This window comes from Rhinoderma darwinii, chromosome 5 (assembly GCF_050947455.1).
Source record: "Rhinoderma darwinii isolate aRhiDar2 chromosome 5, aRhiDar2.hap1, whole genome shotgun sequence".
NCBI classification, from domain to species: Eukaryota; Metazoa; Chordata; class Amphibia; order Anura; family Rhinodermatidae; genus Rhinoderma; species Rhinoderma darwinii.
Window position 1 is genome coordinate 340,785,059 of NC_134691.1, and position 26,264 is coordinate 340,811,322.

At 43.5% G+C, this 26,264-nt stretch overlaps 1 protein-coding gene across 3 annotated transcripts in view; it reads left to right on the plus strand.

The window, feature by feature from the left end:
• The window catches only part of DHX30 (DExH-box helicase 30), a 52,641-nt gene that overhangs the window by 1,660 nt on the left and 24,717 nt on the right, over positions 1 to 26,264 (plus strand). For 2 of the 3 annotated variants that reach the window (XM_075827833.1, XM_075827836.1), the window contains exon 1: positions 6,708 to 6,827. Coding sequence is in view for 2 of the 3 variants with exons in the window: in XM_075827836.1 (XP_075683951.1) it covers positions 6,812 to 6,827 (16 nt within the window). In the remaining variant the exon portion in view is untranslated. Of the gene's footprint in view, positions 1 to 3,287; positions 3,451 to 6,707; positions 6,828 to 26,264 lie in introns of those variants that run through there. The other variant, XM_075827834.1, reaches the window with a different exon arrangement.

A 26,264-nucleotide genomic window follows, 5' to 3' on the forward strand; every position in this document is an offset into this window, starting at 1 on the left:
GGCAATAGATTCGGTTAGGCAGGAATTAAAAAACACTTAGAGCCCCCCCCCCCCCGACATGTTTCGCTAACTTGTAGCGTCCTCAGGGTTACACGGGGCTAATGGCGGCGCGGCGAGAAACTACTCCTCTTAAGGGAGTGTAAAGTGACGTGGATGGGACTTGGGTGTGAGAGCAGACAACCAATGGGGGAAAGCAGGACACAACAGGCGCCGGAGAGGAGGCCACAGCCAATGATCGGCTATGTATCAAGGAGCCAATAGTAGATGTCAAGGCGGCGCAGGCGCACATCCGAAACTGCAGAGACTGTCAGAATGTGGGCGCCTGCGCAGTAACGCAAGAAAGGAATTCAGAGCAGTGCCGAGTGGGGAGAGAAAGTGACAGATCGGCGCAGGCGCAGTAGAAGTCCCCATGGACTTAGTGTCCCAAAAAGTACATCGAGCACAGGGAGGACACAGAGACTCGGCGCAAGCGCCGTGGGTGTCCGCCTGGACTCAGTGCGGGGATTGATGTGCATCCCCCGCCAATGTATGACAGCGGACGCACAACCAACCCCTCGGTAGAAATGAGAACAGAGCGCCTGAGCCATGGGAACAGGAACGAACCCAGACCCCACGGACAGAACCAAATATGTGCAAACTGCGGAGACTGTTAAAATGTAGGCGCCTGCGCAGTGGCGCAGGGAAAGAACTTAGAGCAATGCCGAGAAGGGAGAAAAAGTGACAGATCAGCGCAGGCGCAATAGATGTCCATCTGGCCTTAGCGCATAAGGTGATGTCAAGCCTGACATCAACATCGATTCAGGGCAAAGTGCCTGCATCTGCGCAGTAGGGCAAGATTAGAACTTAGAGAGTACAGGGAGGACACAGATACTCGGCGCAAGCGCCGTAGGCGTCCCCCTGGACTCAGTGCAGGGATTGATGTGCATCCCCCGTCAGTGTGTGACAGCGGACGCACAGCCAATCTCACAGTAGTTATTGAGAATAAAGCACCTGAGCCATGAGAACAGGATTAAACCCAGACTGCAGGGACAATGTCAAATATGCGCAAACATCGTTGGTGTCCCTCCTTTTTACAACCAGCACAAGAAGCACAACATCTGCCCCCCACTCTGGTAAGGCAGTAAATGCCTGCATACATGGCCCAGATATAAAGCCGCACACAGAAAAAAAAAACCATTTTCACCAGTACAACACTATAAAGGAAATCTATTACAATACAACAGATAATAAAAGCCGCCATATTAAGGGAGTATACATGGTCAGATATTAGGACAGTAATTCAAATAACCAATATATCAGAACACAGCCGCTCCATTAAGGGTATGTTCACACGGCCAAATTTCAGACGTAAACGAGGCGTATTGTGCCTCGTTTTACGTCTGAAAATAGGGCTACAATACGTCGGCAAACATCTGCCCATTCATTTGAATGGGTTTGCCGACGTACTGTGCAGACGACCTGTTATTTACTCATCGTCGTTTGACAGCTGTCAAACGACGACGCGTAAAAATACAGCCTCGTCAAAAGAAGTGCAGGACACTTATATACATTATATGCAGGACACTTCTTTGGACGTTTTTGGAGCTGTTTTCTCATAGACTCCAATGAAAACAGCTCCAAAAACGGACGTAAAAAACGGTGTGAAAACGCCGCGAAAAATGCGAGTTGGTAAAAAAACGTCTGAAAAGCAGGGTCTGTTTTCCTTTGAAAACAGCTCTGGATTTTCAGACGTTTTTGTTGACTACGTGTGAACATACCCTAAGAGAGGCCAGATGGGTATGTATAAAGCGGTTAAAAATGCCAGAAACCGACGCATCATACATTGTTGAAGTGAAAAATAGAGACATCCATACGGAATGCAGGGAAAGGGGACAGCTAAATCACAAAAAAGCACTATATGTGAATCCCTCGTTAAGTCCCTGAGGAGTCATAGAGCCAAGACGGTGGATCCATCGTGCTTCCTCCTGTAGGAGCCTACGATCCAGGTTACCAGCCCTAGGTTCCAACCTTAGCTGTACAATGGCCCAGAATTGGAGCGACTTGGGGCTATCGGGATGAAACCTATGCATGTGTCTAGAGAGGGTGGTATCCTTAAGATTTATGGTACTCAGGTGTCTAGACACTCTCCTCCTTAATTCCTGCAGAGTCTTAGGGGGGATTCACACGAGCGTGTATTCGGTCCGTGCGGGCCGCGTGGTTTTCACGCGGCACGCATGGACCAATACAAGTCTATGGGGCAGTACAGACAGTCCGTGCTTTTTGCGCAGCGTTTGTCTGCTGCGCAAAAAGCGCGACAGGTTCAATAACTCTGCGTATTTCGCGCATCACGCACCCATTGAAGTCAATGGGTGCGTGAAAATCACGCGCACCACACGGAAGCACTTCCGTGGGACGAGCGTGATTCGCGCAACAGCAGTGAAAAGGATGAATGAAAACCGAAAAGCACCACGTGCTTTTCTGTTTCCGAACATCCAAACGGAGTGTCTTTGCGATGAGCGAAGCCGGACAAGCGTACCGAACTTCACCGGGTTCGGCCAAACTCGTTTTGGCCGATCCCGGCAAAAAAATTATCGGTACGCGACGTCAGGAGATAGTCACTGTCCATGGTGCTGAAAGAGTTAAACTGTTTCAGCACCATGGACAGTGACTTGCGATCCCAAAATACATTAACCTGTAAAAAAAAAACGAAGTTCTAACTTACCGATTACTCCTGTCTCCTTCCTGCAGTCCGACCTCCCGGGATGACACTTCAGTTCAAGTGACAGCTCCAGCCAATCACAGGCCAAGCACAGGCTGCAGCGGTCACTTGGACTGCTGCGTCATCCAGGGAGGTGGGGCCCGATGTCAAGAGAGGCGCGTCACCAAGGACGCGTCACCAAGGACGCGTCACCAAGGCAACGGCCGGGAAGTTCTCGGTAAGTAGGAACTTTATCTTTTTTTTTTACAGGTTTTTCGCTGTTGTGTTCGGCATTCACTGTCGAGGGTGCTGAAAGATTTAGCTCTTTCAGCACCTTGGACAGTGACGGGCGTTGACAAGCCTCATCTCTATGATGCCGGCTGCGCGAAAATCACGCAGCCGCGCATCAGACACGCATGACACACGCAGCTGTCAAATGGTTTTTGCGCTCGCAAAACGCTGCGTTGTTTGCGCGCGCAAAAACGCAACGTTCGTGTGAATCTCCCCTTACCCACATATAGCTTCGGGCAAGAACATCTGGCTAGATACACAACGCCAGTACTTTGACAGTTAAGAAACTGCTTAATGTCATACGATCTCCCATCCACAGGATTAGTGAAGCTCTTTACCCTGGGCATCAAAGGGCAAAAAGAGCACCTACCACAGGGATGAAAACCCGTGACAGGTGATTTCAACCAGGTGGATGAAGTATTGGAAGAGGTTGACGAATAATGGCTATGTACCAGAAGGTCACGTAGATTCTTCCCTCTACGGTAGGTGATAGCAGGGTTAGCAGGAATGACATCTTTTAAATCAGGTCAGCAGTAAGGATGGACCAGTGTCTTTTCAAAACCCCAACCACCTGGGAGGAACACACATCAAAAGTGCCAATGCAACGGATGGCAGTAGATGTGGGTTTGGCTCCTGGGTTTAGCCTGGGAAGCCATGGCCAGCCAGGCATTTCCCCTGCAGCGGCCACTGCAGGGCAAACGTAGTATTACATGGCAGCCATTCAAACTAATGGCTAATGGTCTCGAGTGCCGGAGCGGCTCTTTTTTTCTGGCTCATAGAGGGGGGGGGGGTCTCAGGTCCATATGACTTATGTAGAAGAGATTTTTGCGAGACTGCGGTAAACTGCGCTGACCTGTCTCTGCCATTGTGAAATCAGATACAAATCCCTGCGGGAGATTTTTGCGCTAAATCCACGGAGCAGAAGAGGAAAGATCTCCTTTGATTGTCCTCCAATCTCCACAATAACCCAGAGATTTCCATTTATTTTTCTGGGCAAAGGATATATCGGAGGTTGAAGGAAATGTTTGGATGAATAAGCTGAAGGAATTACACTTCATAAAGATCCCGAAAGATAAAAGAGAATGTATTGCTTCATTTGCAAAAGCCGAGACGGGGTTAGATGTGGCCGGTAATTATATAAGATCCGCATAGTCCCGCTGGTCTTTGATGCTGGGAGCAGATAGCGGGACGACGAGCTCTGATCATAGAGCCATGTACACATTACCACTAAATCAAAACCATTTTAATGGTATAGAATGACATACAGTCCTGTGCAAAAGTAGCCGCCCCTCTTCCAAGATGTCCCGTAGTATTGTGGTCACGTCCTCGGCCCCCTGCACACGGCCCGTGATTATGGCCGCGGACAGTCAACCGTATTTGTGCGCCGTGCTCCCATTATAAAGAATGGGAGCACAGTCCGTAAATAAAAAAATATTACATGTCCTATTTTTTGCGGATCCTTTCTACAGCACGGACACATTCCCGTAAATATACGGCCAGGTGTCCGTGGGCCATAGAAATGTGTACCCTGATCCGTAATTGCGGATCAATGTTATGGTCGTGTGCATGGGGCCTTACCGAGTGATTTCTGACTCCTTAGAGGGTTATTACCAACCTAAACATTCATAATATATTCACAAGATATGCCATAAATGTCTGATAGATGCGAATCCTGGCTCTACATCTACTGCTATAATACAACTACCTAAACATATACTACTATAATACAATACACCTACCTCCACGTATACTAATATAATAATCCTACCTCTATATATACTCCTATACTACACCTACCTCTAGATATACTCCTATACTACACCTACCTCTATATGTACTCCTATACTACACCTACCTCTATATATACTCCTATACTACACCTACCTCTATATGTACTCCTATACTACACCTACCTCTAGATATACTCCTATACTACACCTACCTCTATATATACTCCTATACTACACCTACCTCTATATGTACTCCTATACTACACCTACCTCTAGATATACTCCTATACTACACCTACCTCTATATATACTCCTATACTACACCTACCTCTATATATACTCCTATACTACACCTACCTCTAGATATACTCCTATACTACACCTACCTCTATATATACTCCTATACTACACCTACCTCTAGATATACTTCTATACTACACCTACCTCTATATGTACTCCTATACTACACCTACCTCTATATATACTCCTATACTACACCTACCTCTATATGTACTCCTATACTACACCTACCTCTATATATACTCCTATACTACACCTACCTCTATATATACTCCTATACTACACCTACCTCTATATATACTCCTATACTACACCTACCTCTATATATACTCCTATACTACACCTACCTCTAGATATACTCCTATACTACACCTACCTCTATATATACTCCTATACTACACCTACCTCTATATATACTCCTATACTACACCTACCTCTATATATACTCCTATACTACACCTACCTCTAGATATACTCCTATACTACACCTACCTCTATATATACTCCTATACTACACCTACCTCTAGATATACTTCTATACTACACCTACCTCTATATGTACTCCTATACTACACCTACCTCTATATATACTCCTATACTACACCTACCTCTATATGTACTCCTATACTACACCTACCTCTATATATACTCCTATACTACACCTACCTCTATATATACTCCTATACTACACCTACCTCTAGATATACTTCTATACTACACCTACCTCTATATGTACTCCTATACTACACCTACCTCTATATATACTCCTATACTACACCTACCTCTATATATACTGCTATACTACACCTACCTCTATATATACTCCTATACTACACCTGCCTCTATATATATTACTATACTACACCTACCTCTATATATACTCCTATACTACACCTACCTCTATATATACTCCTATACTACACCTACCTCTAGACATACTCCTATACTACACCTACCTGTACATATATATACTCCTATACTACACCTACCTCTATATATACTCCTATACTACACCTACCTCTATATATACTCCTATACTACACCTACCTCTATATGTACTGCGATACAAACCTCTAGTTGTACTCAAGTAATACAACTACCTTTAAATATACTCATGCTATATAAGTGGCATACACAGAATTCATAGGGCCCTATAGTATAATTCAGAATGGGTCTTATTACCCACTGTATACTTTGCCAAATGTACTACTCCTTTATTAAAATCATCGTCTACTATTACGTTTTTAAGTAAAATGTTGTTCTGATTGGTAACATAATATATTTGTATAGGGGAGATCTGTTTATTTGACTTGATATATATAATACAGGCTGCCTGTAGCTACCACTAGGGGGAGCTCACTGCATATAGATTTATACAGTTAATATAATTAATATAATAGGAGCTGTATAAATCTATGCAGTGCGCTCCCCCTAGTGGCCACCACAGGCAGCTACTATGACAGTGTCACAGCAATCAGGGGAAGTAGTTTAGTATCTCCCCTGCCCCCATCATCAGGGGCACCATAGCAGTCATAAGCCACTCTAAGGTAGGTATCCAACTATATAATCTGCCTAGCTTTCCCATCCTGGTCTCCAACATATTGCATTTGTGTCACCAGTCACTGATGGCTCCAGACACTCGACAGTTCAGAGCATGGGACAGAAAACAGTTACTGCATCCTGTCACATGCTATAACCGATCCAGCATCAAGAGCTGTCAGTTGAAGGGCCATAAGGCTCCTTACATTTTTGATGCAACAGGTGCCAGGATAAGACAGCACCGCGGTCTAGCCTGTCCGAGAACCAACCGAAGATGAACTGGTGGAAAGGTATATAAATAATCCAGGGGGAGACAGCTGAAGCCCCCAAGCAAGAATAGTATATGAGCCCCTCACTGTCAAATAGCTCATCATAGATAATCCCCCTTAGGTCTACCTAACAATCCAACGGTAATTGTGAGCCGCGAAATTCATAAGCTAGGTCCCTTAAATGCAATGTAATGGATCGTAGGTAGCTGCTTTTATGCCAGTTGCAAACAACCGAGTGCCACTTGGACCGTTTTTCACGGCATCTGAGTGGCACCCGATAATTTTTACAGACCCATTCACTTTAGCGGGTGAATGGAGTCCGTGAAAACGGACCCAAATCTCCAATCCGTGGAAAGATAGGACATGTCCTATCTTTCCATGGATCACGGACGGGACTCGGACGGCACACCCGGTTCTGTGAATTAGGTGTTAAAGTGACCATGGGCCCCCTATAACACAGATTATTTGGTTACAATGGCGCCTGAGAATGGGTCGGATATATCAGCAAGTGAACAGTCAGTTCTTGAAGTTAATGTGTTAGGCCTAATTCACGCGACCTTGTTGGGTCCGTGATATACGGTCCGCGTGTTGGCAGTATTTCCCGGACCAAATACACTGCAGGGAGCCGGGCTCCTAGCATCATAGTTATGTGTCCCTGCCTCCCCGCGGAACTACTGTCCCGTACTGAAAACATGATTACAGTCCGGGACAGCTTTCCTGCGGGGAGGCAGTGACTCCTGACATCGTACATTCCTCCCTGCACTGTGTTCCGTCCAGGAAATGCTGCTGACATGCAGACCGTATATCACGGACCGAACACGGTCATGTGAATTAGGACTTAGAAGCAGGAAAAGTTAGGCAAGCGTAAGGATCTGAGCAACTGTAACAAGGGACAAATTGTGATGTCTAGACGAAGGTGTCAAAGCATCTCCAAAACAACAGGTCTTGTCGAATGTTCCCAATCTTGTGGGGTGTTCCCGGTCTTGTGGAGTTTTCCCGGTCTTGTGGGGTGTTTCTGGTTTGCATTGGTTAGTACCGCTCAAAAGTGGTCCGAGGAAGGACAACTGTGACAGGGACAAACACCCAAGTTTATTGATGCATGTTAGAGTGAAGGCTAGCCCGTCTGGTCAAACCCACAGAACAGATACTGTAGTACAAATTACTGATAAAGTTACTGCTGGCGATGATAGAAAGGAGTCAGAACATGCAGAGCATCGCAGACCAGTCAGAGTGCCCATGCTGACCCCTGTCCACCACCGAAATCGCCAACACTGGGCACATAAGCATCAGAACTGCAGCAATGGAAGAAGGCGTCTGGTCTGATGGATCATGTGTTACATCATGTGGACGGCCGTGTGTGTCACTTACATGGGGGAGAGATGGCACCAGGATGCATTATGGGAGGAAGACATGCTGGCGGGGCAGTGTGATGATCTGGGAAACCTTGTGTCCTGAGATTCATGTGGATGTGACACGTACCCCCAACCTAAACATTGCTGCAGACCCCCCTCCATGGCAGCGCTATACCCTAATGGCAGTGCCCCCGCCACACTGCAGGAGAATGCTCCCGCCACACTGCAGGAGAATGCCCCCGCCACACTGCAGGAGAATGCCCCCCCGCCACACTGCGGGAGAATGCCCCCCCGCCACACTGCAGGAGAATGCCCCCCGCCACACCGCAGGAGAATGCCCCCCAGCCACACTGCAGGAGAATGCCCCCCGCCACACTACAGGAGACCGCCCCCCCCCCGCCACACTGCAGGAGAATGCCCGCCCGCCACACTGCAGGAGAATGCCCCCCCGCCACACTGCAGACATTGTCCAGGGATGATGAGAAACATGACAAAGACTTCAACCCGTCGTCTCCAAATTCTCCAGATCTCAATCCGATCGATCACCTGTGGGATGTGCTGGAGAAACGTCCAATCCATGGAGGCCGCACCTCACAATTTACAGGACTTAAATGCACGATCGCAGGAAGGAGGATTTTGAGTGGAGCAGGGCTGGTGCACGTGTGCTGCTGCTGCTCCATTTACTGTCTACGGGGCTGACGAAGACAGCAGAGGATGTGATCCATGTGCTCAGTGAGAAAACCCCTTTAACTGGTTGCCGACACAGGACGAGTATGCTCGTCCTCAGCGGCGAGCACTTCGCGCATTAGGACGAGCATACTCGTCCTGTGTGATAGGAGTTATGGTAGTGATAGAGACAGCGGGCATGCTGCTTAGGAGTTATGGTAGTGATAGAGACAGCGGGCGTGCTGCTTAGGAGTTATGGTAGTGATAGAGACAGCGGGCGTGCTGCTTAGGAGTTATAGTAGTGATAGAGACAGCGGGCGTGCTGCTTAGGAGTGATGGTAGTGATAGAGACAGCGGGCATGCTGCTTAGGAGTTATGGTAGTGATAGAGACAGCAGGCACGCTGCTTAGGAGTTATAGTAGTGATAGAGACAGCGGGCGTGCTGCTTAGGAGTGATGGTAGTGATAGAGACAGCGGGCATGCTGCTTAGGAGTTATGGCAGTGATAGAGACAGCGGGCGTGCTGCTTAGGAGTTATGGCAGTGATAGAGACAGCGGGCGTGCTGCTTAGGAGTTATGGTAGTGATAGAGACAGCGGGCATGCTGCTTAGGAGTTATGGTAGTGATAGAGACAGCGGGCATGCTGCTTAGGAGTTATGGCAGTGATAGAGACAGCGGGCGTGCTGCTTAGGAGTTATAGTAGTGATAGAGACAGCGGGCGTGCTGCTTAGGAGTTATAGTAGTGATAGAGACAGCGGGCATGCTGCTTAGGAGTTATGGTAGTGATAGAGACAGCAGGCACGCTGCTTAGGAGTTATAGTAGTGATAGAGACAGCGGGCGTGCTGCTTAGGAGTGATGGTAGTGATAGAGACAGCGGGCATGCTGCTTAGGAGTTATGGCAGTGATAGAGACAGCGGGCGTGCTGCTTAGGAGTTATGGCAGTGATAGAGACAGCGGGCGTGCTGCTTAGGAGTTATGGTAGTGATAGAGACAGCGGGCATGCTGCTTAGGAGTTATGGCAGTGATAGAGACAGCGGGCGTGCTGCTTAGGAGTGATGGTAGAGACAGCGGGCGTGCTGCTTAGGAGTGATGGTAGTGATAGAGACAGCGGGCGTGCTGCTTAGGAGTGATGGTAGTGATAGAGACAGCGGGCGTGCTGCTTAGGAGTGATGGTAGTGATAGAGACAGCGGGCGTGCTGCTTAGGAGTGATGGTAGTGATAGAGACAGCTGGCATGCTGCTTAGGAGTGATAGTAGTGATAGAGACAGCGGGCATGCTGCTTAGGAGTTATGGTAGTGATAGAAACAGCGGGCGTGCAGCTTAGGAGTGATGGTAGTGATAGAGACAGCTGGCATGCTGCTTAGGAGTGATAGTAGTGATAGAGACAGCGGGCATGCTGCTTAGGAGTTATGGCAGTGATAGAGACAGCGGGCATGCTGCTTAGGAGTTATGGCAGTGATAGAGACAGCGTGCGTGCTGCTTAGGAGTGATGGTAGAGACAGCGGGCGTGCTGCTTAGGAGTGATGGTAGTGATAGAGACAGCGGGCGTGCTGCTTAGGAGTGATGGTAGTGATAGAGACAGCGGGCGTGCAGCTTAGGAGTGATGGTAGTGATAGAGACAGCTGGCATGCTGCTTAGGAGTGATAGTAGTGATAGAGACAGCGGGCATGCTGCTTAGGAGTTATGGTAGTGATAGAGACAGCGGGCATGCTGCTTAGGAGTTATGGTAGTGATAGAGACAGCGGGCATGCTGCTTAGGAGTTATGGCAGTGATAGAGACAGCGGGCGTGCTGCTTAGGAGTGATGGTAGTGATAGAGACAGCGGGCGTGCTGCTTAGGAGTGATGGTAGTGATAGAGACAGCGGGCGTGCTGCTTAGGAGTGATGATAGTGCCACACACAGAGATGGAGACATCAGGTTTAGGGAGGTTAGTAGATGGTGGGAACACTCCTATAGGATCCATAGGTTTCAACTCCCCAATATATATTAAAAAAGACCCAAATGAGAGTATAGTGACCATGAAAGTAGTTTTCATATATAAAAAATTTATTTTATTTCAATTTCTTATAAACCGCAATAGAATGTCAAATATGTGTATAAATATAAAAGAATGTGTCAAAAAAGAGTCAACAATAAACAAGGTACAATCGCAGTTGTAAGTTGGGTAAATAAAACAAGACTCAAGTCCAGCAGATAAATCCTAGTCGATGCAAAAGATCAAGTAATGTCACCGCCCAAAAATAGGGAAAGGAAAAGATATGTCTCCAATATTGTGATAAACAATACCAATGGTCTGTTTCAAAAAGTAAAGCTACATGTGTTTTAACCCCTTAATGACCAGCCTATTTTAGACCTTAATGACCAGGCTATTTTTTACGTTTTTCCATCGTCGCATTCCAAGAGCTATAACTCTTTTATTTTTGCGTCGACATCGCTGTATAAGGTCTTGTTTTTTGCGGGACAAGTTGTATTTTTTAATAGCACCATTTTGAGGTACATATTATTTATTGATTAACTTTTATTAACTTTTTTGGGGGGGGGAATAGAAAAAACCCTGAAATTGCGGCACACTTTTTCACGTCTTAAGTCTACGCCGTTTACCGTGTGGTATAAATAACACAATAACTTTATTCAGCGGGTTGTTACGATTGCAACGATACCAAATGTGTATAGTTTTTGTATGTTTTACTACTTACACAGTAAAAACGCTTTTTTTTCAAAATTATTTGTTTTTTTTCTCTATATTTGAAGAGCCGTAACGGTTTTATTTTTTCGCCGATGCAGCTGTATGAGGGCTTTTTTTTTGCGGGACGACTTGTCGTTTTTATTGGTACCATTTTGGAGTAGATGCGACTTTTTGATCACTTTTTATAACATTTTTTTTAAGTCAGGATTCACAGAAAACAGCAATTTTTCCATAGTTTTTTATTCTATTTTTTTACGGCGTTCACCGTGCGGGTTAAATAATGTAATAGATTTATAGTGGGGGTCGTTACGGACGCGGCGATACCAAATATGCGTAACTTTTTAAATTTATTTTGGTTTTTTAATAGTAAAGCATTTTGTAAGGGGAAAAGCTGGGTTTTTCATTTTTTTTCAAATTTTTTTTTAAATTAACTTTATTAAACTTTTTTTTTACTTTTTTACTAGTCCCACTAGGGGACTTTAATATGCGATTCTCCGATCGCTATTATAATACACTGCAATACTTTTGTATTGCAGTGTATTACTGCCTGTCCGTTTAAAACGGACAGGCATCTGCTAGGTCATGCCAGAGGCATGATCTAGCAGGCATTCATGACAGGCAGACCTGGGGGCCTTTATTAGGCCCCCGGCTGCCATAGAAGACACTGACACTCGGCGATCGTATCGCCGGGTGTCGGTGGGAGAGAGAGGGAGCTCCGTCCCTCTCTCCAAAACCACTCAGATGCGGTGCTCGCTATTACGCACCGCATCTGAGGGGTTAAACATGTGAGATCGATACTTATATCGAACTCACACGGCAGAGCAGGGACGCTCCCAGCCCTCAGCTGCCTCTGGCAGCCGAGAGCAGGGAGATTTGACGGCTCCCTGCTCTGTTTACTCATCCTGATGCAGTGCCGTAAAAAGGCATATGCATCAGAATAAAGCCCGTTAGTGGCCGCCGTTAAAAAGCGTATTGGCCGTCGCTAACGGGATAAAGACGTGAAAAACATTGTTTCCAAACACAGACTACGTATTATGCCTCGTTTTACGTCTGAAAATAGGGCTACAATACATCGGCAAACATCTGCCCATTCATTTGAATGGGTTTGCCGACGTACTGTGCAGACGACCTGTCATTTACGCGTCGTCGTTTGACAGCTGTCAAACTACGACGCGTAAAAATACAGCCTCGTCAAAAGAAGTGCAGGACACTTATATACATTATATGCGGGACACTTATATACATTATATGCGGGGCACTTATATACATTATATGCGGGACACTTATATACATTATATGCGGGACACTTATATACATTATATGAAGGACACTTATATACATTATATGCAGGACACTTATATACATTATATGCGGGACACTTATATACATTATACGCGGGACACTTATATACATTATATGCGGGACACTTATATACATTATATGCAGGACACTTATATACATTATATGCGGGACACTTATATACATTATATGCAGGACACTTATATACATTATACGCGGGACACTTATATACATTATACGCGGGACACTTATATACATTATATGCGGGACACTTATATACATTATATGCAGGACACTTATATACATTATATGAAGGACACTTATATACATTATATGCAGGACACTTATATACATTATATGCGGGACACTTCTATACATTATATGCGGGACACTTATATACATTATATGCGGGACGCTTATATACATTATATGCGGGACACTTATATACATAGTTACATAGTTAGTACGGCTGAAAAAAGACACATGTCCATCAAGTTCAACCAAGGGAAGGGAAAAGGGAAGGAAAAATTTCTACACATAGGAGCTAATATTTTTTTGTTCTAGGAAATTATCTAACCCTTTTTTAAAGCCATCTACTGTCCCTGCTGTGACCAGCTCCTGCGGTAGGCTATTCCATAAATTCACCGTTCTTACTGTAAAGAAGCCTTGTCGCCTCTGCAGGTTGAACCTTTTTTTCTCCAGACGGAGGGAGTGCCCCCTTGTTTTTTGAGGGGGTTTTACAAGGAACAGGATTTCACCATATTTTTTGTATGTGCCATTAATATATTTATATAAGTTAATCATGTCCCCCCTTAGTCGTCTTTTTTCAAGGCTAAATAGGTTTAATTCTTTCAATCTTTCCTCATAACTTAAATTCTCCATGCCCCTTATTAGCTTCGTTGCTCTTCTTTGTATTTTTTCCAACTCCAGGGCATCCTTTCTATGAACTGGAGCCCAGAACTGAACTGCATATTCTAGATGAGGCCTCACTAATGCTTTGTAAAGTGGCATTATTACATCCCTGTCCCGCGAGTCCATGCCTCTTTTAATACACGACAATATCCTGCTGGCCTTTGAAGCAGCTGATTGACACTGCATGCTATTATTGAGTTTATGATTTACAAGTACACCCAGATCCTTCTCAACAAGTGAATCCGCCAGTGTAGCGCCCCCTAGGACATATGATGCATGCAGGTTGTTGGTACCAAGATGCATAACTTTACATTTATCTACATTAAACTTCATTTGCCAAGTGGACGCCCAAACACTTAGTTTGTTTAAATCTGCCTGTAATTCATGAACATCTTCCATAGTCTGAACTATATTACATAGCTTGGTGTCATCTGCAAAAATAGAAATAGTGCTATTAATCCCTTCCTCTATATCATTAATAAATAAGTTGAATAATAGTGGTCCCAGCACTGAACCCTGGGGTACACCACTTATAACCGGGGACCATTCAGAGAAGGAATCATTGACCACAACTCTCTGGATACGGTCCTTGAGCCAATTCTCAATCCAATTACAAACTATATTTTCTAAACCTATAGTCCTTAATTTACCCATTAGGCGTCTATGGGGGACAGTGTCAAATGCCTTTGCAAAGTCTAAAAACACTAAATCCACAGCGGCCCCTCTGTCTAGGCGTCTGCTCACCTCTTCATAAAAACAGATTAGGTTAGTTTGACAACTTCTGTCCTTCGTAAAACCGTGCTGGCTGTCACTTATAATGCTATTTATTGTCACATAATCCTGTATATAGTCCCTCAATAGCCCCTCAAACATTTTCCCCACGATGGATGTTAAGCTTACTGGTCTATAATTACCCGGGGAAGACCTAGAGCCCTTTTTGAAAATAGGCACCACATTTGCCCTGCGCCAGTCCCTTGGCACTATACCAGTCACTAGAGATTCTCTGAATATTATGAAAAGGGGGACAGAAATAACTGAACTAAGCTCTTTAAGAATTCTAGGGTGTAACCCATCTGGTCCCGGAGCCTTGTGCACATTTATTTTATTTAATTTAGCTTGGACCATCTCTACATTCATCCAATTCAGTATATCAACTGATATATTAACATCACTGGCACCGGCTACATCAGCTGCTCTTTCTTCTGTTGTATATACAGAGCTGAAGAACCCATTTAGTAACTCTGCCTTCTCTTGATCCCCTGTGATCAACTCCCCATTACCATTATCTAGGGGTCCTACATGTTCAGACCTTGGCTTTTTTGCATTTATATGCTTGAAGAATTTTTTAGGATTTGTTTTACTATCCTTGGCCACCTGCCTTTCATTTTGTATTTTTGCTAATTTTATTACATTTTTACAGATTTTATTAAGCTCTTTATATTTTACAAAGGCTACAGCTGTACCCTCAGATTTGTATTTTTTAAATGCCCTTTTTTTGTCATGTATTGCCCCTTTCACAGAAGGTGTAAGCCATGTGGGGTTTAATTTGAGTCGTTTATACTTGTTACCTGTAGGAATAAATTTTGCACTATAATAACTCAAAGTAGATTTGAAAATCTCCCATTTATCATTTGTTCCATTATTTGACATTCGTTCTTCCCAGTCTATATCCTGAATTGCAGCCCTCATCCTGGGGAAATTGGCTTTCTTAAAATTAAATGTTTTTGCCCTCCCAGCCTGCGTTTGTTTTTTACAGTATAGGTAAAATGTAACTATATTATGATCACTGTTACCGAGGTTTTCACGAACATTGACATTCCCAACAAGATCTGCATTATTAGAAATGACCAGATCCAACAGAGCTTCACCTCTAGTCGGGTCTTCCACAAACTGGCCCATAAAATTTTCCTGCAACAGGTTGAGGAAATGTCTCCCCTTTGCAGTTGAAGCCGAACCATGACACCAATTAATATCCCGGAAATTAAAATCTCCCATTATCACTACAGTACCCGCCTGTGCAGCCCGCTCCATCTGTTTATATATCTGACCTTCCATCTCCTCAGTTATATTGGGGGGTCTATAGATTACACCAAAAGTAATTTTTTCAGTGTTTACCTCCCTTTCTAGTTCCACCCACAAGGTTTCAACCTCCTCACAGTCTTCACCCACTATTGTCTCTTTCACACTCGCCTTCATATCACTTCTCACATACAGACATACACCACCACCTTTCCTATTTGTCCTGTCTTTACGAAAAAGTGTAAAACCCTGTAGATTTACAGCCCAGTCATGTGAAGAGTCCAGCCATGTTTCAGCAACACCAACTATATCTATAGTTTCTTCCACTATCAAGGCCTCCAGCTCCCCCATTTTGCTTGCTAGACTTCTGGCATTTGTGAACATACACTTTAACTTGCCTGTCAGTTTTTCACTTTTATTATCAGAAATGTGATTTGACATTAATCGGTCCTTTTTATTTACACTGATGTTTTGTAACGAAAGGATCTCCTTATCTTGTTGTCTAGTCCTCTCCCCACATTCTGTTTCTCCCCCCACCAATATAGTCTGACCCCTCTCTAACCTGGCTACCCCTTTTTTTTCTACATTGACCTCCCTCCTCAGCCCTAGTTTAAAAACTCCGCCACCCCAGCTAGAATTCTCTCCCCCAGCACAGCGGACCCCCTTCCATTTAGGTGCAAATCATCTGCAGAATACAGTTTGTACCCCAATGAAAAGTCAGCCCAGTGCTCTAGGAACCCAAATCCTTCTCCTCTACACCAAGACTTCAGCCATGCATTTAACTCCCTAAGCTCCCGCTGTCTTTCCTGTGATGCGCATGGCACAGGCAGTATTCCTGAGAATACAACCTTGGAGGTCCTTCCCTTCAGCTTGTAGCCTAGTTCTTTAAAATTATTCTTAAGGCTCCTCCACCTACCATTTATTCTGTCGTTGGTACCGACATGGACCACGACAGCTGGATCATCACCAGCCCCTCCCAGCAATTTGTCCACCCGTTCCACCACATGCCGAACCCTGGCACCAGGGAGACAGCAAACCATTCGGTTGAGGCGGTCTTGGCGACAAATTATTCTATCCGTCTTCCTGATTATAGAATCCCCTACAACTATCAATTGTCTTGGCTTACCTGCATTACCATCCCGCCGACTACTAGCTGGGCTGTTCTCCCGGCTGTTAGGGAGATCAGTATCCACTAGGGCTGCCTTTTCTGAGACTGACACCCTCGCATCATCACCCAACCTGGCAATTTTGCTTGGAATGCCAGAAACCGGATCGGCCTTCCTTGTCTTTGACCCCTTTCTACTGCCCCTAACTACATTAACCCAGCTACTTACCTGATCCTGCTCACCCATGTCTTCACCCTCCAGTTCTAACCCACTAACTGCATGCTCTGTGAGCAGCAAGCTCCGCTCAAAATTGTCTATCCTCCTCAGTGTTGCATTCTGCTCCTCCAGATCTCTAATACGAGCTTCCAGGTGAACAACATGCTCACATCTGCCACAGAGATATTCACCCTGGAACTCCGGCTCCAGTCGTGTATACATATGACAAACTGTGCACTGAAGAAAACCTCCAATCTTGCTATCCATTATCCAAGTTACACCAAAACAGCGAACAATTGTCAAAGAAAAAGAAGAGTACTTACTGGGGCTTCAACTCCTCTATTCAACTCCGGTTTTAGAACTCCACTTAGTTCACAAGCCACTTAAACCACCAAGCTCAGAAAGAGCAAGCTCAAAATGAGGTCTGCTGACTAATTTATACCACCTGTGTCCAGTTAACCCCTTCCCCCTCGTCAGCTGTTCAGCTGGAACGAATCTGTGTCCAGTTAACCCCTTCCCCCTCGTCAGCTGTTCAGCTGGAACGAATCTGCAAGGGAAAAAAAAAAAAAAAATTTACAAATTTTTTTTTTTTAAATTGTGTGAGTTTTTGCTATCTTCTATTTGCTAGCAATCAAAACAGATTCACAAACACAGAAATACAGCAACACAATACAGAAGTACAGCAACACAATCCGGTTTTAGAACTCCACTTAGTTCACAAGCCACTTAAACCACCAAGCTCAGAAAGAGCAAGACAAGCGGGACACTTCTATACATTATATGCGGGACACTTATATACATTATACGCGGGACACTTATATACATTATATGCGGGACACTTATATACATTATATGCGGGACACTTATATACATTATATGCGGGACACTTATATACATTATATGCGGGACACTTATATACATTATATGCGGGACACTTATATACATTATATGCGGGACACTTATATACATTATATGCGGGACACTTATATACATTATATGCGGGACACTTATATACATTATATGCGGGACACTTATATACATTATATGCGGGACACTTATATACATTATATGCGGGACACTTATATACATTATATGCGGGACACTTATATACATTATATGCAGGACACTTATATACATTATATGCAGGACACTTATATACATTATATGCAGGACACTTATATACATTATATGCGGGACACTTCTATACATTATATGCGGGACACTTATATACATTATATGCGGGACACTTATATACATTATATGCGGGACACTTATATACATTATATGCAGGACACTTATATACATTATATGCGGGACACTTATATACATTATATGCGGGACACTTATATACATTATATGCGGGACACTTCTATACATTATACGCAGGACACTTCTTTCAGACGTAATTTGAGCTGTTCTTCATTGAACTCAATGAAGCACAGCTCAAAATTTACGGCTGTCAGACAAGCCTCGCAAAATGCGAGGAGGAGCTTTTACGTCTGAAACGAGGCAGCTGTTTTCTCCTGAAAACAGTCTGTCTTTTCAGACGTAAATGCCTGCTATCGTGTGCACATACCCTAAGGGCATGCCCACACGTGGCGGATTTCCTCCGCAACTGTCCGCATCAATGCCGCACAGAATCTGCGTTGCAGATTCTGCGGCGGATCTGCCCAAAACGTGCAGTAAATTGATGCGGACTAGCTGCTGCGGACTGCGGGAAAAGTGCTTCCCTTCTCCCTATCAGTGCAGGATAGAGAGAAGGGACAGCACTTTCCCTAGTGAAAGTAAACGAATTTCATACTTACCGGCCGTTGTCTTGGTGACGCGTCCCTCTTTCGGCATCCAGCCCGACCTCCCTGGATGATGCGGCAGTCCATGTGACCGCTGCAGCCTGTTATTAGCCTGTGATTGGCTGCAGCCGTCACTTAGACTGAAACGTCATCCTGGGAGGCCGGACTGGAGACAGAAGCAGGGAGTTCTCGGTAAGTATGAACTTCTATTTTTTTACAGGTTGCTGTATATTGTGATCGGTAGTCACTGTCCAGGGTGCAGAAACAGTTACTGCCGATCGCTTAACTCTTTCAGCACCCTGGACAGTGACTATTTACTGACGTCTCCTAGCAACGCTCCCATAATTACGGGAGCCCCATTGACTTCCTCAGTCTGGCTGTAGACCTAGAAATACATAGGTCCAGCCAGAATGAAGAAATGTCATGTCAAAAAAGCAAGACGCATCCGCAGCACACATAACATGTGCATGACAGCTGCGGACTTCATTGCGGAATTTAGAATCTCCATTGAAGTCAATGGAGAACTTCCGCAATGAGTCCGCAACCAGTCCGCCACAACTCCGCAACAGCCATTGCATGCTGCGGACACCAAATTCCGCACCGCAGCCTATGCTCCGCAGGGGAATTTTCAGCCTCGTCTAAACGAAGCCTACTAAAAAGAAGTGGAAGGCAATGGAGAAACGGGTCCGCTGCGGATTAACGCTGCGGAGTGTCCGCAGCGGAATTCAAGAGCAATTCCGCCACGTGTGGCTTTGCCCTAAGTGTCAAAGGTAATGACATCAGTATGGATTATCGAAAATCAAAATAAAGCATCACAAATAAGTCAAATACAGCAAATAGTGCTTTTCAGCTATGACCAGGAGTCAGTCTGCAACTTACTTGATCAGTATAACACGGTGGTTTCTGCAGGTGTACTGCGCCTCAACGCACGTTTCACTAAGTATTCCTCAGGAGGCGTATCATTTTATATTGCCACACGCTGCCCCCTTAAATAGTGCCACAGTGCCCCTGTAGATAAAGCCACAGATGTAGGAAGCCCCACACTTACCTGTCCCCGTCCCCACGTCATCTTCCAGCGATGCAGGCCTGCTCCAGAGGAATGACGCAAGCTGCATAATGATGTCATCGCGCCACCTGCATCAAAAGAAAAATGCTCAATGGCGGGGAAGGGAACTGATTTTCTCCTTGCCTCGCCGGCGCTGTCAATTATATCGGAGCCCTACTGATACAAGGACATAGTGTGCGGTACTGCTATGTGTAACACATCTTACACCCACATCTCTAGATGTATTCCTAAGGGTATGTACACACGATAACTGCATTTACGTCTGAAATTACGGAGCTGTTTTCAGGAGAAAACAGCTCCTGAATTTCAGACGTAATTGCTCGTACTCCCGTTTTGCGGGGCGTCCATTACGGCCGTAATTTGGAGCTATTCTTCATTGGATTCAATGGAAAACGGCTCCAATTACGTCCCAAGAAGTGTCCTGCACTTCTTTGACGACGCTGTTATTTTACGCGCCGCCTTTTGACAGCGACGCGTAAAATTACAGGTCGTCGGCACAGAACATCGGCAAACACATTGAAATGAATGGGCAGATGTTTGCCAACGTATTGGAGCCGTCTTTTCAGGCGTAATTCGAGGCGTAAAACGCCTCCATTACGCCTGAAAATAGGTCGTGTGAACCCAGCCTAACATTACACCTACTTATAGATATTGTCCTATCATACACCAACCTATAGATATATAATACACTTAATTATAGATTTACTCATACTATACCCACTTTTACATATACTTCTATACTGTACCTACCTGTATATATACTCCTATACTACACCTACCTGTATATATACTCCTATACTACACCTACCTCTATATACTCCTATACTACACCTACCTCTATATATGCTCCTATACTACACCTACCTCTAGATATACTCCTATACTACACCTACCTCTATACATGCTCCTATACTACACCTACCTCTATATATACTCCTATACTACACCTACCTCTATATATACTCCTATACTACACCTACCTCTATATATACTCCTATACTACACCTACCTCTATATATGCTCCTATACTACTCCTACCTCTAGATATACTTCTATACTACACCTACCTCTATATATGCTCCTATACTACACCTACCTCTATATACTCCTATACTACACCTACCTCTATATATACTCCTATACTACACCTACCTCTATATGTACTCCTATACTACACCTACCTCTATATATACTCCTATACTACACCTACCTCTATATATACTCCTATACTACACCTACCTCTATATGTACTCCTATACTACACCTACCTCTATATGTACTCCTATACTACACCTACCTCTATATATACTCCTATACTACACCTACCTCTAGATATACTCCTATACTACACCTACCTCTATATATACTCCTATACTACACCTACCTCTATATATGCTCCTATACTACTCCTACCTCTAGATATACTTCTATACTACACCTACCTCTATATATGCTCCTATACTACACCTACCTCTATATACTCCTACCTCTATATATACTCCTATACTACACCTACCTCTATATATACTCCTATACTACACCTACCTCTATATATGCTCCTATACTACACCTACCTCTAGATATACTCCTATACTACACCTACCTGTACATATACTCCTATACTACACCTACCTCTAGATATACTCCTATATTACACCGACCTCTAGATATACTCCTATACTACACCTACCTCTATATATGCTCCTATACTACACCTACCTCTATATACTCCTATACTACACCTACCTCTATATATACTCCTATACTACACCTACCTCTAGACATACTCCTATACTACACCTACCTCTAGATATACTCCACCTACCTCTATATATACTCCTACACTACACCTACCTCTATATATACTCCTATACTACACCTACCTCTAGATATACTCCTATACTACACCTACCTCTATATATGCTCCTATACTACACCTACCTCTATATACTCCTATACTACACCTACCTCTATATATACTCCTATACTACACCTACCTCTATATATGCTCCTATACTACACCTACCTCTAGATATACTTCTATACTACACCTACCTCTAGATATACTTCTATACTACACCTACCTCTAGATATACTTCTATACTACACCTACCTCTATATATGCTCCTATACTACACCTATCTCTATATATGCTCCTATACTACACCTACCTCTAGATATACTCCTATACTACACCTACCTCTATATGTACTCCTATACTACACCTACCTCTATATATACTCCTATACTACACCTACCTCTAGACATGCTCCTATACTACACCTACCTCTATATATGCTCCTATACTACACCTACCTCTAGACATACTCCTATACAACACCTACCTCTAGATATACTCCTATACTACACCTACCTCTATATATACTCCTATACTACACCTACCTCTATATATGCTCCTATACTACACCTACCTCTATATACTCCTATACTACACCTACCTCTATATATACTCCTATACTACACCTACCTCTATATATACTCCTATACTACACCTATCTCTAGACATACTCCTATACTACACCTACCTCTAGATATACTCCTATACTACACCTACCTCTATATATACTCCTATACTACACCTACCTCTATATATGCTCCTATACTACACCTACCTCTAGATATACTTCTATACTACACCTACCTCTAGATATACTCCTATACTACACCTACCTCTATATATACTCCTATACTACACCTACCTCTATATATGCTCCTATACTACACCTACCTCTAGATATACTTCTATACTACACCTACCTCTAGATATACTTCTATACTACACCTACCTCTATATATACTCCTATACTACACCTATCTCTATATATGCTCCTATACTACACCTACCTCTAGATATACTCCTATACTACACCTACCTCTATATGTACTCCTATACTACACCTACCTCTATATATACTCCTATACTACACCTACCTCTAGACATGCTCCTATACTACACCTACCTCTATATATGCTCCTATACTACACCTACCTCTAGACATACTCCTATACAACACCTACCTCTAGATATACTCCTATACTACACCTACCTCTATATATACTCCTATACTACACCTACCTCTATATATGCTCCTATACTACACCTACCTCTATATACTCCTATACTACACCTACCTCTATATATACTCCTATACTACACCTACCTCTATATATACTCCTATACTACACCTATCTCTAGACATACTCCTATACTACACCTACCTCTAGATATACTCCTATACTACACCTACCTCTATATATACTCCTATACTACACCTACCTCTATATATACTCCTATACTACACCTACCTCTATATATACTCCTATACTACACCTACCTCTAGACATACTCCTATACTACACCTACCTCTAGACATACTCCTATACTACACCTACCTCTATATATACTCCTATACTACACCTACCTCTATATATACTCCTATACTACACCTACCTCTATATATACTCCTATACTACACCTACCTCTATATATACTCCTATACTACACCTACCTCTATATATGCTCCTATACTACACCTACCTCTATATGTACTCCTATACTACACCTACCTCTATATATACTCCTATACTACACCTACCTCTAGACATACTCCTATACTACACCTACCTCTAGACATACTCCTATACTACACCTACCTCTATATATACTCCTATACTACACCTACCTCTATATATGCTCCTATACTACACCTACCTCTATATACTCCTATACTACACCTACCTCTAGATATACTCCTATACTACACCTACCTCTATATATACTCCTATACTACACCTACCTCTAGACATACTCCTATACTACACCTACCTCTAGACATACTCCTATACTACACCTACCTCTAGACATACTCCTATACTACACCTACCTCTAGATATACTCCTATACTGCACTTACCTCTATATATACTCCTATACTGCACCTACCTCTATATATACACGCCTATACTGCACCTACCTCTATATATACTCCTATACTGCACCTACCTCTATATATACTGCTATACTACACCTACCTCTATATATACTCCTATACTACACCTACCTCTATATGTACTCCTATACTACACCTACCTCTATATATACTCCTATACTACACCTACCTCTATATATACTCCTATACTACACCTACCTCTATATGTACTCCTATACTACACCTACCTCTATATATACTCCTATACTACACCTACCTCTATATATACTCCTATACTACACCTACCTCTATATGTACTCCTATACTACACCTACCTCTATATATACTCCTATACTACACCTACCTCTATATATACTCCTATACTACACCTACCTCTATATATACTCCTATACTACACCTACCTCTATATATACTCCTATACTGCACCTACCTCTATATATACTGCTATACTACACCTACCTCTATATATACTCCTATACTACACCTACCTCTAGATATACTCCTATACTACACCTACCTCTATATATACTCCTATACTGCACCTACCTCTATATATACTCCTATACTACACCTACCTGTACATATACTCCTATACTACACCTACCTCTATATATGCTCCTATACTACACCTACACTACCGTTCAAAAGTTTGGGGTCACTCAGACAATTTTGTGTTTTCCATGAAAACTCACACTTATATTTATCAAATGAGTTGCAAAATGACTAGAAAATATAGTCAAGACATTGACAAGGTTAGAAATAATGATTTTTATTTGAAATAATAATTTTCTCCTTCAGACTTTGCTTTCGTCTTGGAATGCTCCATTTCCAGCAATTACAGCATTGCAGACCTTTGGCATTCGAGCTGTTAATTTGCTGAGGTAATCGGGAGAAATTTCCCCCCATGCTTCCAGAAGCCCCTCCCACAATTTGGATTGGCTTGATGGGCACTTCTTGCGTACCATACGGTCAAGCTGCTCCCACAACAGCTCTATGGGGTTGAGATCTGGTGACTGCGCTGGCCACTCCATTACAGATAGAATACCAGCTGCCGGCTTCTTCCCTAAATAGTTCTTGCATCATTTGGAGGTGCTTTGGATCATTGTCCTGTTGTAGGATGAAATTGGCTCCAATCAAGCGCAGTCCACAGGGTATGGCATGGCGTTGCGGAGTGATAGCCTTCCTTATTCAAAATCCCTTTTACCTTGTACAAATCTCCCACTTTACCAGCACCAAAGCAACCCCAGACCATCACATGACCTCCACCATGCTTGACAGATGGCGTCAGGCACTCTTCCAGCATCTTTTCAGTTGTTCTGCGTCTCACAAATGTTCTTCTGTGTGATCCAAACACCTCAAACTTCCATTCGTCTGTCCATAACACTTTTTTCCAATCTTCCTCTGTCCAATGTCTGAGCTTTTGCCCATATTAATCTTTTCCTTTTATTAGCCAGTCTCAGATATGGCTTTTTCTTTGCCACTCTGCCCTGAAGGCCAGCATCCCGGAGTCGCCTCTTCACTGTAGACCTTGACACTGGCGTTTTGCGACTACTATTTAATGAAGCTGCCAGTTGAGGACCTGTGAGGCGTCTATTTCTCAAACTAGAGACTCTAATGTACTTGTCTTGTTGCTCAGTTGTGCAGCGGGGCCTGCCACTTCTCTTTCTACTCTGGTTAGAGCCTGTGTGTGCTGTCCTCTGGAGGGAGTAGTACACACCGTTGTAGGAAATCTTCAGTTTCTTGGCAATTTCTCGCATGGAATAGCCTTCATTTCTAAGAACAAGAATAGACTGTCGAGTTTCCCATGAAAGCTCTCTTTTTCTAGCCATTTTGAGAGTTTAATCAAACCCACAAATGTAATGCTCCAGATTCTCAACTAGCTCAAAGGAAGGTCAGTTTTATAGCTCCTCTAAACAGCAAAACTGTTTACAGCGGTGCTAACATAATTGCACAAGGGTTTTCAAGTGTTTTCTAATCATCCATTAGCCTTCTAACACAGTTAGCAAACACAATGTACCATTAGAACACTGGAGTGATGGTTGCTGGAAATGGGCCTCTATACACCTATGTAGATATTGCATTAAAAACCAGACGTTTGCAGCTAGAATAGTCATTTAGCACATTAACAATGTATAGAGTGGATTTCTGATTAATTTAATGTTATCTTCATTGAAAAAAACGGTGCTTTTCTTTCAAAAATAAGGACGTTTCTAAGTGACCCTAAACTTTTGAACAGTAGTGTACCTCTAGATATACTCCTATACTACACCTACCTCTAGATATACTCCTATACTACACCTACCTCTAGATATACTCCTATACTACACCTACCTCTATATATACTCCTATACTACACCTACCTCTATATATGCTCCT